The following is a 17,323-nucleotide window of genomic DNA, read 5'->3' as shown; positions in this document are numbered from 1 at the left end:
TGATTTGTTGTCTGTGTTTACTTGTGATTTGTTGTGTGTGTTTACATGTGATTTATTGTGTGTGTTTACATGTGATTTGTTGTGTGTGTTTACATGTGATTTGTTGTGTGTATTTACATGTGATTTGTTGTGTGTGTTTACATGTGATTTGTTGTGTGTGTTTACATGTGGTTTTTACATCTCCCACAGTGTCTCCACAGAGACCTGGCTGCGAGGAACATCCTGGTCAGTGAGGGGAAGCTGGTGAAGATCTGTGACTTTGGTTTGGCCAGAGATCTGATGAAGGACCAGGACTACATCGCCAGAGGAAACGTCAGTTCCACTTATCAATAAACTTAATGCGTAAATGCTTATTGTTAAAATCGTTTTTAAGACGGACATGAAACACTGTGATATATGTCTTAATTTTCAGAGCTTCTTACCCGTGAAATGGATGTCTCCAGAGAGTATTTTCCAGAATATTTACAGCTCTCAGAGTGATGTCTGGTCTTATGGAATCTTACTGTGGGAGATCTTCTCTCTTGGTAAACCAGTCTAAACCAGTATTCATCATCACACCAGTCTAAACCAGTATACATCAACACACACCAGTCTAGACCAGTATACATCATCACACACCAGTCTAGACCAGTATACATCATCACACACCAGTCTAGACCGGTATACATCATCACACACCAGTCTAGACCGGTATACATCATCACACACCAGTCTAGACCAGTATACATCATCACACACCAGTCTAGACCAGTATACATCATCACACACCAGTCTAGACCAGTATACATCATCACACACCAGTCTAGACCGGTATACATCATCACACACCAGTCTAAACCGGTATACATCAACACACACCAGTCTAAACCAGTATGCATCATCACACACCAGTCTAGACCGGTATACATCATCACACACCAGTCTAAACCGGTATACATCAACACACACCAGTCTAAACCAGTATACATCAACACACACCAGTCTAAACCAGTATACATCATCACACACCAGTCTAGACCGGTATACATCATCACACACCAGTCTAAACCGGTATACATCAACACACACCAGTCTAAACCAGTATGCATCATCACACACCAGTCTAAACCAGTATACATCAACACACACCAGTCTAAACCAGTATGCATCATCACACACCAGTCTAAACCAGTATGCATCATCACACACCAGTCTAAACCAGTATGCATCATCACACACCAGTCTAAACCAGTATACATCAACACACACCAGTCTAAACCAGTATACATCAACACACACCAGTCTAAACCAGTATGCATCATCACACACCAGTCTAAACCAGTATGCATCATCACACACCAGTCTAAACCAGTATGCATCATCACACACCAGTCTAAACCAGTATGCATCATCACACACCAGTCTAAACCAGTATACATCATCACACACCAGTCTAAACCAGTATACATCATCACACACCAGTCTAAACCAGTATGCATCATCACACACCAGTCTAAACCAGTATACATCAACACACACCAGTCTAAACCAGTATACATCATCACACACCAGTCTAAACCAGTATATATCATCACACACCAGTCTAAACCAGTATGCTGTGTGTTCTAGGTGCTAGTCCGTACCCTGACCTCCCTCTGAACCAGGACTTCTACTCTTCTCTGCAGAGAGGCTACAGGATGAGTGGACCTGAATTGGCTCCTCTCAACATGTAGGACACAAACTAACTCTGATATGTTCACGTTTATTTCTTACGTCTTGAATGTTTCTCGTTTCTTCTCCAAGTGAAGCTCTGCTCTGTTCCTCCTGAAGTTGACCAAAGGAAATCTCTGAGAGTCCCACGTGGGTTAAATTGTCTTTGTGTTTTGTCTTCAGGTACGATCTGATGAAACAGTGTTGGGACGTGAAACCTGAGTCCAGACCTTCTTTCTCCTCTCTGGTCATCTCTGTGGGCAACATGTTGACTGACAACTACAAAAAGGTACCAAACTATTACCCGTTGGGCCCTCGCCCTATTGTTAGGCCTCTGCATACCCATACTAAAAAGACTGTAATTCTGTAACTACAAGGTCTATTTTAATCATTTTGATGGTATAATACAGATAACACTTGTGAGATTTGTTCAGATGTGTAGATGTGTATTGTGTGTATGTTACTGGTTAATAGTAAATGAAGATAGCACACAGCTCAAATTGAAAAGTTTCAGGTTCGCCTGAAAAAAAGCACTTTTATTGATATTATTTCTTTGAAATAATGCAGCTGAAAGCCTAAAAGCCCAAATCACAGCACATGTCAGCAGTCGCTCTGCAAATTTTTGCTTTGATAAAGTGAAGCAAAAAAAAGTTGGAGAGGTTTTGGTACAGAGAGGTCACACGAGGTCGAGCACAATTGTCATTTTGGAACCAGCTGTTCCATTGTACTTTTATATACTAAATCACTATATATTTCACTTGTTTTATCACTAATAGTATTCAATCTATCCAAATACAGAAGTTAGGCCTCATTTTGAGAGCCTGAGGCCTCTCTAAACCCTGTGTGTGTCCGTGAACCATGGATCAATTCTCGTCTGCCTGTGTCTGTGAGGCTTTTTTCAGCCTATGATTGGCCAATTCCAGACTATGACCACTCGTTCGACGCATCAGAGTCTTAGGAATGCATTGGGGGACACGTGGGCTTGATTGACAGAATCGTTAGCCGGAAAAAAAAGAAAAAAACTGCGCCGTGCGTAAAAACGGATTCGCCGAAATTTAATTATCTTCCCCCCACGGTCCCTCAGGCTTGTCTGGCCCCCCTTCATCCAGGAAACACTTAAAAAAACAGCAAATACGTAGCAAGTCAGGGTTGTACTTGCACACACATTTAGACTTTTGGGGGGTATGGCACCACTGTCGTCTTCATATTTTCTTTTTAATAACTTATCCATAACTTTCGATACAGGCTAGCGGCTAGCTGAGTGTCTTCTTCTGCTTATTGCAGCTTGTTAAACAACTGACGCATTACCGCCACCAGGTGGTGGGAAGCTGTATTGTAACTGAGCGTCTCATGGATAACAGTGATATCTCTGGTGTCTTCAATTGATAACCTATGCGGTCCCGCGGCCCTCACGGCCCACAGGTGCAAAACTGAAAGTTTTTCACGGCCCTCTAGGTGGCGCTCGCGGCCCAATTATGGGCAGCGGCCCTATGGTTAAGAATCACTGTGCTAAGTGGAAGGCTCAGGGTAGTACTTCTTGAAGAGGTGAGTCTTCAGCTTGATGAAAGATGGGCAGCGACTCTGCTGTCCTGAGGTCAGTGGGGAGTTCATTCCACCACTGAGGGGTCAGGACAGGAAACAGCCGTGACCGGGTCGATCGGCCTCAGGGACCTCTGAGCGACAGAGCGACCGATCGCCCCGAGGCAGCAGAGCGAAGAGGTTGGGCGGGGGTGTAGGGCTTGACCACGGCCTGGAGATAGGAAGGAGCTGTTCCTTTCCCTGCCCTGTAGGCTAGCACCAGAGTCTCACACTGGATGCTCTTACAGGGGCCAGTGTAGAGAACGGAGAAGGGAAGTTGTGGGAGAACTTGGGGCGATTGAACACCAGGCGAGCTGCAGCTTTCTGGACAAGCTCCAGAGGTCTGATGGCCGACGCCGGAGCTCCGGCAAGTAGTGAGTTGCAGTAGTCCAGGCGGGAGATGACCAGAGGCTGGATGAGCACCTGCACCGTCTCCTCAGTGAGGAAGTGAATCCTCCTGATGCTGTAGAGCAGGAATCTGCAGGAGCGTGTAGCCGATGCAATGTTTGCTGAGAATGACAGTTGGTCGTCCAGGGTCACACCCAGGTTCCTCGCAGTCCGAGTCGGCGTCACCACGGTATCATCAATGGTGATGGACAGGTTTCGGTGTGGGCAACCCTTCCCCGGGAGGAACCTTCTACTGTTAAACACAAAGACTCTTCATCACAAGATCAGTGTTTCCTGTTTATTACAAAGACTCTTTGTAGACAACGTGTGACCCTGATGTTCTATGTTTTATTTCTGGATTTATTTATTTCTCTTTACAACGGTTCCTTCAGATCCAGTTGGGTCACTTATTGTTGTTGTTTCTCATCAGCGTTACCTCCAGCTGACCGAGGACTTCCTGAACGGTGACAGTCCGGCTGTTGCACGATCCAGACGGAGTCCTTCTGGACAGAATGACGGACAGACGGCCACAAGCGGTCAGAATCTCATGGATTACTTTATTGATTTGTTTCTGATCAGTGAAGTTAAACTCACCAGACCCCCCCCCCCCCACACACACACACACACCTTCTGTGTTGTTTCCAGGAAGCCCCGCCCCTCAAATGACATCAAGTGATGTTCAACTGTTTGAGGCGGAGCCAGAGGAGGCAGGCTTCTCCCACGGTACTTACATCATCCCCAACACCGACGTCACCATAGAAACCAGCGGAGGCGCTGCGCTGGACGCAGTTAGGTACGAACAATAAACACATATATATATATATAGATATATATATATGTATATTTATATAATGTTGATCAATTATTGTTATTTAAATGCTGTGCATTTCATGATGACAGCCCTCAGCTGTCAGAGTCACAGGAAGTGACACCATCAGAGGACAGACAGGAAGTCGAGGAACCTCCTGTTTCGCCACGCAGTCGTGAGGAAGAGGAGAGCTGCCTGTGAACGGATCAGCTGCCTTCCAGACTGGATGAAGGGCTTAAATAACCTAAAGTAGTCCTCCTGCCAAGCAGAACATAGGGCCGTATTAACCATCGAAACTTTTAGTCATAACATGACATCATCGACAGACAGTGCCGAGGTTCTGCTGAGCAAGGCAGGGAACTGGGTTATTTTACCCAAAGTGTAGGCTGTAAGGCTGCCATATGAAAAGAGCTTTGAAACTTGTTTTTTAATCATCTTTTAATCGCCTCCTCAGCAGGTCCTGAATCAGATTTATAACTTTATAATATTCAGCTGCATTGTCTTTATTTACTTTGTAGTATTCTGGAGTGTCTGTGTATATCTGTTATAATCTTTTTTATGTTTATTCAAACTGCTTTTAGACTGATCTGATTCATGTTGAACTTTATTAAATAAATATCAAAATAAAATCCAAGACTTTGTCAGTTTGTTAAATATCCTATGAATCAAATGTAGTTTAAAGGTTTTATAATTATTTTTCAAATACGTCTCTTTTAATGATTAAATAAAAGATAATTTATGTTTATTATGTGACTTTAAGTCCTGATGAAGCTGATTTATGAAAATCACACTTAATGAATGAAACAAAGAAACTTTAAATTTAAATTGTTTATCATGAAACGTGACGTTAAAAACATAAAGACATTTTGTCTCATTAAAGATCAACTTATTATAGAACCCTTTGATTTATCGATGGAGAACCAACATTAATATCTGTGTGACCATTAATCCACCATTTAATCCCAGTGTTCATAATAACTTTTGTAACGACTGAAAATCTGCTTGTGCAACTTTTCTTACTTCCTGTTGGAACAAAGAAGTTCACAAAAGTGCTGAATGTTAAAAAATGAGTCCTGAAACTTCCTCATGTTCTCTGAAAGTTCAAACACATCAAGTTTGTTTCTCTCAAGTATTTAATGAACATCGAATGAAACAAAGTACATTTACTAAACTACTACACTTAAGTACCAATACCTCAGAGGTAAATATTGTACATTTTACCATACTACATCTCAGAAAAATATATTTTACTGTACTACATCTCAGAAGTAGATATTGTACTTTTATAAACGATATCTGAGAGGTAGATATTGTACTTTTATAAACTATCTCAGAGGTAGATATTGTACTTTTATAAACTATCTCAGAGGTAGATATTGTACTTTTATAAACTATCTCAGAGGTAGATATTGTACTTTTATAAACTATCTCAGAGGTAGGTATTGTACTTTTATAAACTATCTCAGAGGTAGATATTGTACTTTTATAAACTATATCTTGGAGGTAAATATTGTAGTTTTATAAAGTATATCTAAGAGGTACATATTGTACTTTTATAAACTACATCTTAGAGGTACATATTGTACTTTTATAAAGTATATCTAAGAGGTAAATATTGTACTTTTATAAACTACATCTTAGAGGTACATATTGTACTTTTATAAACTACATCTTAGAGGTAAATATTGTACTTTTATAAACTACATCTTAGAGGTAAATATTGTACTTTTATAAACTACATCTTAGAGGTAAATATTGTACTTTTATAAACTATATCTTAGAGGTACATATTGTACTTTTATATTGTACATCTTAGAGGTACATATTGTACTTTTATAAACTACAACTTAGAGGTAGATATTGTACTTTTATAAACTACAACTTAGAGGTAAATATTGTACTTTTATAAAGTATATCTAAGAGGTACATATTGTACTTTTATAAAGTATATCTAAGAGGTACATATTGTACTTTTACAAACTACATCTTAGAGGTAAATATTGTACTTTTATAAACTACATCTTAGAGGTAAATATTGTACTTTTATAAACTATATCTTAGAGGTAGATATTCTACTTTTATATTATACATCTTATCAGTAAATATTGTACTTTGATAAACTACATGTCAGAGTTAAATATTGTACTTTTTAATGGTCTACATCTCAGAGGTAGCTGTTGTACTTTATACTCTACGACATCTTTTCATTCCCCTCCTGTCCACTGAAAACCACGTATCTCCAGATATGTTGATGTTGCTTGGTGTGTGGGGCGGGGCTTTGTGGCAGAAGAGGGAGGAGCTTGGTGGGTGGCGTTATGTTGCTGAGAGGAAGTTGTCTCCTTCAGTTTGACTTGAAACAGTCTGAAGAACAACAGAGAGAGAGAGAGATGAAAGTCTGTTCTCTGCTGCTGTCGATCGCCCTCAGCTGCTGCTGCTCTGCTGAAGGTCAGAAAAAGAAAAAGTCTTTATTAACTGTGTATTACACATCTATTAATGATTTATTAGTGGTTTATTATCTTCATAATGAAACATTATCACACAACAATATGATTCATGGAGGGTTTAAATGTTCTAATATCGATGTATATGTCTAAATACATGATGTTGAACAATAACATAAACAGAAATCATCTGTTTGTGTAAACAAAACAAACAAACTGCTGTCAGCTAAAACTCTGTATCTTTAATGTGAATAAATCACCATTTATAAACTTCTAATAACATTTTAACACTCATACAATCCTCAATATTACCTCAATTATTTTTACTGTAATAAACACTTAATGACTGTTTATTGAGGCCTATTAAATGTTAAATAGCATATAATAACTCTTCACACAGACTTTAAAGAACAAATGTAAAATATTTATATTTATTATTATCATCATCATTGTCATTATTATCAATATTATCATCATTATTATCATTAATATCATCATTATTATCATTCTGTAGATGTTAGGTTGTTTTATCAGCTGTTGGATGCAGAGAAGTATTTCAATGTTTTTGTTTGTGGAAACAAAAAAGTGAGGAAATGGGATCAAAACAAAATCAATAATCTGAAGTTTTTATTATTAATAGAGTTCTGAACATGTGACCTTCTGACATCTAAACATGTTTCAAAATACTTTTAATATTTGTTTAAAAGTTGCTGAAAAACACAATTAGATACTGCTATTACTACTACTACTACTGCTACTTCTACTACTATTACTTCTACCACACCGACTACTCCTACTACTACGACTACTACTTCTACTATTATGACTACTACTATTACTACTACGACTACTACTTCTACGATTATTACTACTACTACTTCTTCTACTGCTACTACTACTACTTCCACTACAACTACTACTTCTTCTCCTTCTACTACTACTACGACTGCTACTTCTACTACGTCTACTCTACGACTACTTCTACTACTACGACTACTTCTACTACTTCTACTACTACGACTAATACTGCTACTACTTCTACTACTACTGTTACTTCTACCACTACGACTACTACTTCTACTTCTACTACTACTACTACTACTTCTTCTTCTACCACTACAACTACTACCGCTACTACAACTGCTACCACTAGTTCTGTTACTATGACTACATCTACTACTACTACTTATTGAAAGTCTACTGCTACAACTACTACTACCCATAAGAGAGGGCAGTGGATGTAAACACATTGCCTTGGTAACCAGTTCCTTCACCACTCTCACCGTCGTCAACAAAGAAGAAGTGAGACAAGGAAGTGAGAGAAAGAGAGAGACCCTCACACACACACGCACACTCACACACACCACACGGGATGAGTGTGTCTTGTGGTCTCTGTAGAAAATGTGTTTCCTGACCCCCCCCCCCCCACACACACACACACACACAAAAAAAACCTCCTAACTCGACTTTAAAATGACGAAACTCTAACTATTATGTGAGAATCTGATGAAAAACTAACTAATCAATCAAAAGGATGTCATATTATGTTGTTGATAAGTAGATTAATGTATATATATATATTTAAATATATATATATATATATATATATATATATATATATATATATATATACATATATATATATATATATATATATTAGTGCTGGGCAACGATTACAATTTTGAATCGTGATTAATCGCATGGATTGTATGCGATTAATCGCATTGTTATGGCAAAGTTCAATAATAAATTCAAAACTAGTGTATTGTGCACTTTTGTTTTGAAAGTGCTGCTATATGAACAACAGGTGAATAACATTGTGTTTAAACACTTTAAACACATCAGGTTGTTGTTAGCAGCAGTATTCTCTTCACACAGCAGCAGTTCTATCTCTTCTATATCTGTGCTCAGTGTGACTGTGTGTGAAACGTTCCACTGCTGTGCAACAGGAATAACATGTTTCAGCACGTTTCATCTACATGTGTGTGTTGTGTCTTCATGACAGTCAGAGCATGTGAATGCAGCTCTACTCTTCATCACTATGATGCTGTAACTCAGAGGTGATGATGGTGACCCAGCGATCAAAGAATAAAGACACTTTACCCACAATTTAGGTGTATTTCCCCTTTAACTCACGAGATGCAGCATGTTTTATACTTAATGTGAATATAATTCATACTTTGTTGGCATCTTATTCTGAAAACCGGATGTTCATCTGAAGAAACCGTCTCACGTTAATCTTTCCACGAACTTTCAAAGTCCTTCGCTCGCTCCCGATCTGTGCTGTTTAAATGCGTTTACGGTGAATGTCAGTATATAGGTGCACTAACATGTGAGTGTCTGCTGACTTTACCGCAGTGATGTCCAGTAGTCTCCATTCCTCCACCGCTGCCAGTGAGCAACGCACTTTCAAAATAAAAGAAATTTAAAAAATGCGTTAACGCGCTATAAAATAATTGTCGGCGTTAATTAATGAATGCGTAAACGCGATAATAACGCGTTAACTTGCCCAGCACGAATATAAATATACAGCAGCTCATATGTTGTGTTCACTGACCCTGCAGATAAATGACCTTCACATCATGTCTTTTGTGTATAGTTTCTCTTTAATAAATATACAGCAGTACTTTTCACATATTTAACCCATTACTAATCATTTAATAATAATTAAGTCCTGCTGTGAAACATTGAGCTGTGAGTCACAAATGAAACTCTGAAGTTACACAACTTCTCCTTTGTGATGTTGTTTAAAGGATACGTCTGATTAAGGAAGAGGTTTTACTTCTGATCCTGTTTTTATGCTTCAGAGCTTCGGCTCATTAAAAAGGTTCAACCTCAACATTGATGGACCAACTTAATGTCACCTGGTAGACCTTAGTGTCACCTGGAACACCTTAATGATACCTGGACCAGCTTCAACTCACCTGGGACACCTTAATGTCACCTGAACCAACTTAATCTTACCTGGACCAACTTCAACTGACCTGGACCAACTTCAACTGACCTGGACCAACTTCATCTTACCTGGACCAACTTCAACTGACCTGGACCAACTTCATCTTACCTGGACCAGTTTCATCTTACCTGGACCAACTTCATCTTACCTGGACCAACTTCACCTGACCTGGACCAACTTCAACTGACCTGGACCAACTTCATCTTACCTGGACCAGTTTCAACTGACCTGGACCAACTTCATCTTACCTGGACCAACTTCAACTGACCTGGACCAGCTTCATCTTACCTGGACCAACTTCATCTTACCTGGACCAGCTTCATTTTACCTGGACCAACTTCATCTTACCTGGACCAACTTCATCTTACCTGGACCAACTTCATCTTACTTGGACCAACTTCAACTCACCTGGACCAGCTTCATCCTACCTGGACCAGCTTCATCTTAGCTGGACCAACTTCATCTTACCTGGACCAACTTCATGTTACCTGGACCAGCTTCATCTTACCTGGACCAACTTCATCTTACCTGGACCAGCTTCATCTTACCTGGACCAACTTCATCTTACTTGGACCAACTTCAACTCACCTGGACCAGCTTCATCCTACCTGGACCAGCTTCATCTTAGCTGAACCAACTTCATCTTACCTGGACCAACTTCATCTTACCTGGACCAACTTCATCTTACCTGGACCAGCTTCATCTTACCTGGACCAACTTCATCTTACTTGGACCAACTTCAACTCACCTGGACCAGCTTCATCCTACCTGGACCAGCTTCATCTTAGCTGGACCAACTTCATGTTACCTGGACCAGCTTCATCTTACCTGGACCAACTTCATCTTACCTGGACCAGCTTCATCTTACCTGGACCAACTTCAACTCACCTGGACCAACTTCATCTTACCTGGACCAGCTTCATCTTACCTGGACCAGCTTCATCTTACCTGGACCAACTTCAACTCACCTGGACCAACTTCAACTCACCTGGACCAACTTCAACTCACCTGGACCAACTTCATCTTACCTGGACCAGCTTCAACTCACCTGGAACACCTTAATATCACCTGGACCAACTTCAACTGACCTGGACCAGCTTAATTTTACCTGGACCAACTTCATCTTACCTTGACCAACTTCAACTGACCTGGACCAACTTCATCTTACCTGGACCAACTTCAACTCACCTGGACCAGCTTCATCTTACCTGGACCAACTTCAACTCACCTGGACCGACTGCATGTTACCTGGACCAGCTTGGACCAGATGACTTGAAGGTGAACCCAACCCAGATGATTTTTTCAGGTGATGTTCAGGTGGTATTTATTAACTCAGGCCTGCTGTGCCAGAACAAATGGTTATGCTTCCTTTTAGTGTGAAACAAGCTTAAAATAATAAAAACATGGCTGCAGTGTTTGTCAACCATTGGCTGAGACACCTGTCAATCAAGGCAAACACACCTTTAACTCTCTTGAACTCTAAACTTACGGACCTTTATTCTGAAAATCAGTGAAAGCTGTAGGTGTCGAGTAAGAACTGAAGTTCTGACTTCAGTCGCCTTCACTGTAGGTGATCACCATGACAACCCGCCTGCTGCCATGACGATGGGCGCCGGCCAGTCACCGGTAGACGCCGACGATGCCCCGCCCCCCCGGCTGTCGGAGCTGGTCCAGGATCAGCAGCCAGGCGCTCTGTGGAGGAAGGAGGTCCTGGATCTCCTCACACAGCTGGTTCTGGTCCAGAAAGAGGCCGCCAGGGGCCAGGTCCAGGTGGTGCAACTGCTCGGCACTCTGGGAACTCAGGTGGGTCTACTTTAGATTCGTTTAAATTGAGATCAAGTTTAGTTCATCTCAGGTTTAGTTAAGGTTTAATCTGGTTTATCTCAGGTTTAGTTTATTTTAGATGAGGCTTAGTTAAGATTACTTTAGTTTTAGTTTCGATAACGTTTAGTTAATCTCAGGTTGCGATAGGATTTAGTTTATCTCCGATTTAGTTGAAGTTTAGAGAAGGTTTAGTCTAATTTATATTGGGTTTAGTTTAGATAAGGTTTAGTTATTAGCCAGTGGCGGCTGGTGGAAAATGTTCTAGGTAGGGCCATCCTATCAATTTCAGCAAACATCCCAGTATGATTTAATGCAAAAAAAATGTAAGTATCAAACACTCATTATTACTTGGCAGTTAAATATTTAACATGTATTCCAACACGAAAACAATCAGTAAATAACACTTATATAATATAATATAACATGTTCATTTATTGAGATGTCCTATGGACCTTGTTATAGGAGGTAAAGATCAGGAGAAGTAAACATGAAGTGTAATTATGAATACTGATGTTAAATTAAGCTATGATGAGTTTTCACTGTTAATTTAACATCTCTATTACATGTTGATGCCTCCATGACCAAGTTAAGCAGATGAGACTGAGGACAGCTATGTAGAAGAAAAGATGTTCACTTTGTCTCATATGTAGCTTGACAGAGTTCTATGTGTGTCCTGGTGTTCTCATGTTTCCTTACCTCCTCATCCCTCACTCCCTACCCTGGTGTTCTCATGTTTCCTTACCTCCTCACCCCTCACTCCCTACCCTGGTGTTCTCATGTTTCCTTACCTCCTCATCCCTCACTCCCTACCCTGGTGTTCTCATGTTTCCTTACCTCCTCATCCCTCACTCCCTACCCTGGTGTTCTCATGTCTCCTTACCTCCTCATCCCTCACTCCCTACTCTGGTGTTCTCATGTTTCCTTACCTCCTCATCCCTCACTCCCTACCCTGGTGTTCTCATGTTTCCTTACCTCCTCATCCCTCACTCCCTACTCTGGTGTTCTCATGTTTCCTTACCTCCTCATCCCTCACTCCCTACCCTGGTGTTCTCATGTTTCCTTACCTCCTCATCCCTCACTCCCTACCCTGGTGTTCTCATGTCTCCTTACCTCCTCATCCCTCACTCCCTACTCTGGTGTTCTCATGTTTCCTTACCTCCTCATCCCTCACTCCCTACCCTGGTGTTCTCATGTTTCCTTACCTCCTCATCCCTCACTCCCTACCCTGGTGTTCTCATGTTTCCTTACCTCCTCATCCCTCACTCCCTACCCTGGTGTTCTCATGTTTCCTTACCTCCTCATCCCTCACTCCCTACCCTGGTGTTCTCATGTTTCCTTACCTCCTCATCCCTCACTCCCGTAACTGTCCGTGCTGGATCCGTCCCCGTTGTTTTAAAAAGCTAAATAAATGATTAGCATGACGTCATGCAGCTAGCTAACCTGTCTGGTGTTCAGCTGGTACAGAAGCTTCATGTACTGCTTCCCTTTCCCGCGAGTCTGCTGTCTGATTGTGAGGTCAGGCTGATCTGATATCAGCTCTTTGGCTGCAGAATCTCCTCAAAGTTCTCCTCTCAAACGGGTCTTGGAGGAGGAGCGCTCGCCTGTAGAGACTTCTCCTGACGAGAACGCGCAGCTGTGGGTCTGATCGTTCTGCCCCACGCTGAATCTATTTGAGGGCACTGATTGGCTAAATTGTATGTCACTCATTTATATCTTGAATCAGCGATTGGCTAAACTGCTTCATAGACCCGCCTCTTTTGGGCCAAAACGATCAGGCCCCCCAAGCTGCGCGTTCTCAGAGTGTCGTGCACACAGACAGAGAGGACGAGCAGGAAAAGCATATATTTTGCGCAGATATCATATTTTACACACATTACTGGGTACATTCCATAGTTCAAAAACACAAATATTGACAATTTGTATAATTTATGATTATTATAAAAAACTAATTTTTTATTTTTTTTTGTGTGGCTCATGGTGGGGCCATGCCCCATGGCCCTCTATTGACCAGCCGCCACTGTTATTAGCCCAGGTTTAGTTTAGTTTCTCAGGTTTAGCTTTTTACCTCAGGTTTAGTTTCGATAATGTTTATTTTAATTTATCACAGGTTTACTTTAGGTACGATTTTCTTCAGATTATCTCTGGTTTAATTGAGTTGATCTCAAGATTAGTTTAGATAAGGTTTAGCTTGTCACAGGTTTAGTTTAGTTGAGTTTAGATAAAGTTAGATCGGATTATTTTAGCTGTGTTAGGGTTAGAGTTAGGGTTACATAAAGTCTGGATCCAGACTTAATACATCTGGGCCACGTAAGTGGTTCAGCAAAGTCAATCAAATGTCCTATTAGCCAGCCTACATTAACGAGATGATTGATGTCAGGCTATCTCGGTTCCTGCGAGGCTGATCCTCTCAAACAGTCTCGTTAATTCGAACCAGACGATCGGGATCAGGATGATTGCGCGTGCTCGTCCTACGTCAAAAGAGGGAAGCGTCGATCACCGAAACCATGATTTTCTAACAGTACAATGTCAAATAAAGTCGAAGAAAGAGCCGCTTTTTACTCCGCTGACGAGCAGGAGATGATCATGAACGCATATGAGGATTTCAAGACCATAATCACGGCAAAATCGAACACCGCCACCGCTGCGAGGGCTAGACAGGAAGCACGGCAAAACATCACAGACAAGTTAAATGCGTAAGTGTTGGGAAAATTGATCAGCTAATTTTAATGCCTCATCACCCCAACCAATCAGATTATATGTCTTTAAATGTGCTGCTGGCAGTAGACTTCATGAATGCATCATCCAATGAGATCTATACCGACAATAATGATCTCAACTCTTTCAGAATAAGTAGATAAAAACAAGCCCAACGAGGATCTGATACTCATTAATATGAGGATATATGTACTGTATGCCCTTATGTATCATGTAGCCTACTATATATGTGTATATACATGTATGTGTAGATTACCATATAGAACTAGTTTGAATATGTGTGTGTGAGAATCTGTTTATGGGCGGATCAGTATGTGTATTATTCATAATCAGACATTCAATCAATTGAAGCAGTGAAAAGAAATAGTGTGTGATTCTCTCTATTCTTATCATGAGTCCACCTTAATCATGTTCTACAGTAATGATGTGCTGCTGTACTAATAACACTGTCATATCATTATGAGTGCTTTAACCTCATGTATGCAACCAGCCATCAAGAGGACATGAGAGCAAGTACACACTAAGCACACACACATGACTCAGAATGCTGAGTCAGCACAATATGTGCCATGGTGACGTGATGAACACATCCATAAGTTTATTAAGCGCCAAATGAACTTTACGAACAGCACGGCATGCAGCGGCTTTCCCCATGTTCTGTACTGTACTAAAACGTACCACTCACAGAACAGCTCAAGGCTGCATCCAGTCTGTGAGACAGTCAGTGCTCGGCTGCGGCGTGTGGTGTTCAATGTCTGCTCGAGAAGGTCTGTAAAGAAATGATTCCTTGTGGGCAGAATGGACAGCGCTCGTATAGGAAGTCATCGTGATGTGATGACGGATCTTGGCGATGTGGAAGAAGTCTCTCCCTATAAAACGCTCATCTAACTAATATCCTCCTTCATCAGTGGATCTCTGAGGAAGGGAGCTGCACATTAATGCAATAGAGGCTTCTTAGTTTGCTCCGCTGCTTTTAAGGATCACGTGTGTCTCACTTTACATGCATTTCATCAACTCCCGTATAACCCCCAGTATATGCGCAAGTGTATCCGGGGGAGTGGCAGCTTATCCAGCTACCTTCACGTAGCCTGCGCTGGAGCAGGTTCAAGCTTTTGGATGTGTTACCATGGTGATTTTGCCGAACTTGCTTCGTGGAACCGAAAAGCCTGATCTACGTCATCTTATCCTGAAAAGTATCCGGCTAACTCAGTTAGACACGTACGTGGCACGGGGCCCTGGTCTAATCTGATCTAAAGAAATATTCTAATAATCAACCTGAACTGTTCCAAGATCACATATACTATTTCGACATCTACTTTGATCCAGTTTAACTAATCTAACCTAAACTAATCTGTCCTCAGGGTTCACAGCAGATCCAGGATCTGCAGAACTTGGCTCGTCACCAGAGTCTGCTGGTTGAAAACCACCAAGCTTTACTTCTGCAGACATCACGCATCGCCACCCATCTGCAGGAGATCACCAAGAAACCTGCTGCCAGCCAATGAGTGCCTCTGATTCTCCACATGTAGCCAATGAGATCCAGCTAACCAGTTAACATCTAACCTTTTAATGAATACTAATTATGTATCGTATGCTGATAGATTTAAACACAAAAACACATTGATAATCATTTTTTCTAAGATCAAGAATCAGAGAATTGCTTCATTAAATCAACAGCTTAGGTTAGAACTTCTTCTTTTGTTGTGATTTCACTCGTATTTCCTGTTCTGTCTTTAAAAAAATAAATTCATGTTTTATCCTCCATCCAGTGGTTGTGTTTCTGTGTATTCAAGTATATTATATTATATATTATGATTATTAATGTTGTTACTGTGGTGTTCCTCAAGGTTCTGTCCTGGTCCGATGTGGTTCTCTCACTACATGCTTGGGCAGAAATGTAATGATGAGTCATTTTAAACATATCTTCTACCATTATTATGGAGACGATATTCAATTATATATTAAACATCACATCACTCAACATCAGCGGAACTGCTCTCTCCTGGATTAAATCATATCTCACAAACAGACAACAGTTCATCAGTATCAACAACTGCACCTCCTCCACTGCTCCTCTGTCTCAAGGCGTCCCCCAGGGTTCGGTGCTTGGTCCTCTTCTGTTCATCCTCTACTTGCTCCCTCTTGGTAATATCATCCGTCAACATGGACTTCACTTTCACTGTTACGCCGATGATGTCCAACTCTACATCTCCACAAAAGCCATCACCACTGCTACTCACTCCCCTCTCACCAGCTGCCTCACTGACATTAAATCATGGATGCAAACCAACTTCCTCAAACTGAACTGTGATAAATCTGACATGATCATCATCGGTCCCAAATCCCTCACCAAAACCGGTCACAACTTCTGCCTCACCATCGACAACTCCACTCTGTGTCCCTCCCCACACATCCGCAACCTCGGAGTCATGTTGGACAGCAACCTCTCCTTTGAACCCCTCGTCAACCAAATCACCAGAACTGCCTTTTTCCACTTAAAAAACATGGCCGGTCTCCGCCCATCACTCTCCTCATCTGCTGCTGAAACTCTGATCCACGCCTTCATCACCTCCAGAACCGACGACTGCAACAGCATTCTTCACGGCACATCATCCAAAATCCTAAATAAACTCCAGTACATCCAGAACTCTGCTGCTCGCCTGCTCACCCAGATCCAACGGATGGAATACAAAATCCTTCTCCTCACTCACAAAGCCCTCCACAATCAGGCCCCCACCTCCCTCACCGACCTGCTTCACCACCACACTCCATCCCGCCGCTCCTCTGATGCCAACCTCCTGTCTCTTCCACTCAGGACCAAGCACCGGACATGGGGCGACAGAGCCTTCTCCATATCTGCCCCTCCCTCTGGAACTCTCTCCCCAAACACATCCGAGACTGCACTGACCTTTCCATGTTCAAATC

At 41.4% G+C, this 17,323-nt stretch overlaps 2 protein-coding genes across 2 annotated transcripts in view; both read left to right on the top strand.

Annotated features, from left to right (window-relative positions):
• LOC306787634 (platelet-derived growth factor receptor beta-like) overlaps nt 1-5,083 on the top strand; it is a 32,884-nt gene extending 27,801 nt beyond the window's left edge. The window contains exons 21-27 of the mRNA XM_079282832.1: nt 190-312; nt 413-524; nt 1,609-1,708; nt 1,873-1,978; nt 4,085-4,190; nt 4,300-4,447; nt 4,555-5,083. Coding sequence (XP_079138958.1) covers nt 190-312; nt 413-524; nt 1,609-1,708; nt 1,873-1,978; nt 4,085-4,190; nt 4,300-4,447; nt 4,555-4,663 — 804 coding nt within the window. The 3' untranslated portion in view covers nt 4,664-5,083. The remainder of the gene's footprint in view (nt 1-189; nt 313-412; nt 525-1,608; nt 1,709-1,872; nt 1,979-4,084; nt 4,191-4,299; nt 4,448-4,554) is intronic.
• A 1,740-nt stretch (nt 5,084-6,823) lies between these two features.
• Nucleotides 6,824-17,323, top strand: part of csf1rb (colony stimulating factor 1 receptor, b) — a 36,076-nt gene continuing 25,576 nt past the window's right edge. The window contains exon 1 of the mRNA XM_079284077.1: nt 6,824-6,907. Coding sequence (XP_079140203.1) covers nt 6,850-6,907 — 58 coding nt within the window. The 5' untranslated portion in view covers nt 6,824-6,849. The remainder of the gene's footprint in view (nt 6,908-17,323) is intronic.

This window comes from Melanostigma gelatinosum (genome assembly GCF_949748355.1).
Source record: "Melanostigma gelatinosum genome assembly, chromosome: 14".
Taxonomy (NCBI): domain Eukaryota; kingdom Metazoa; phylum Chordata; class Actinopteri; order Perciformes; family Zoarcidae; genus Melanostigma; species Melanostigma gelatinosum.
This window is presented reverse-complemented; position numbering and strand designations above follow the sequence as displayed.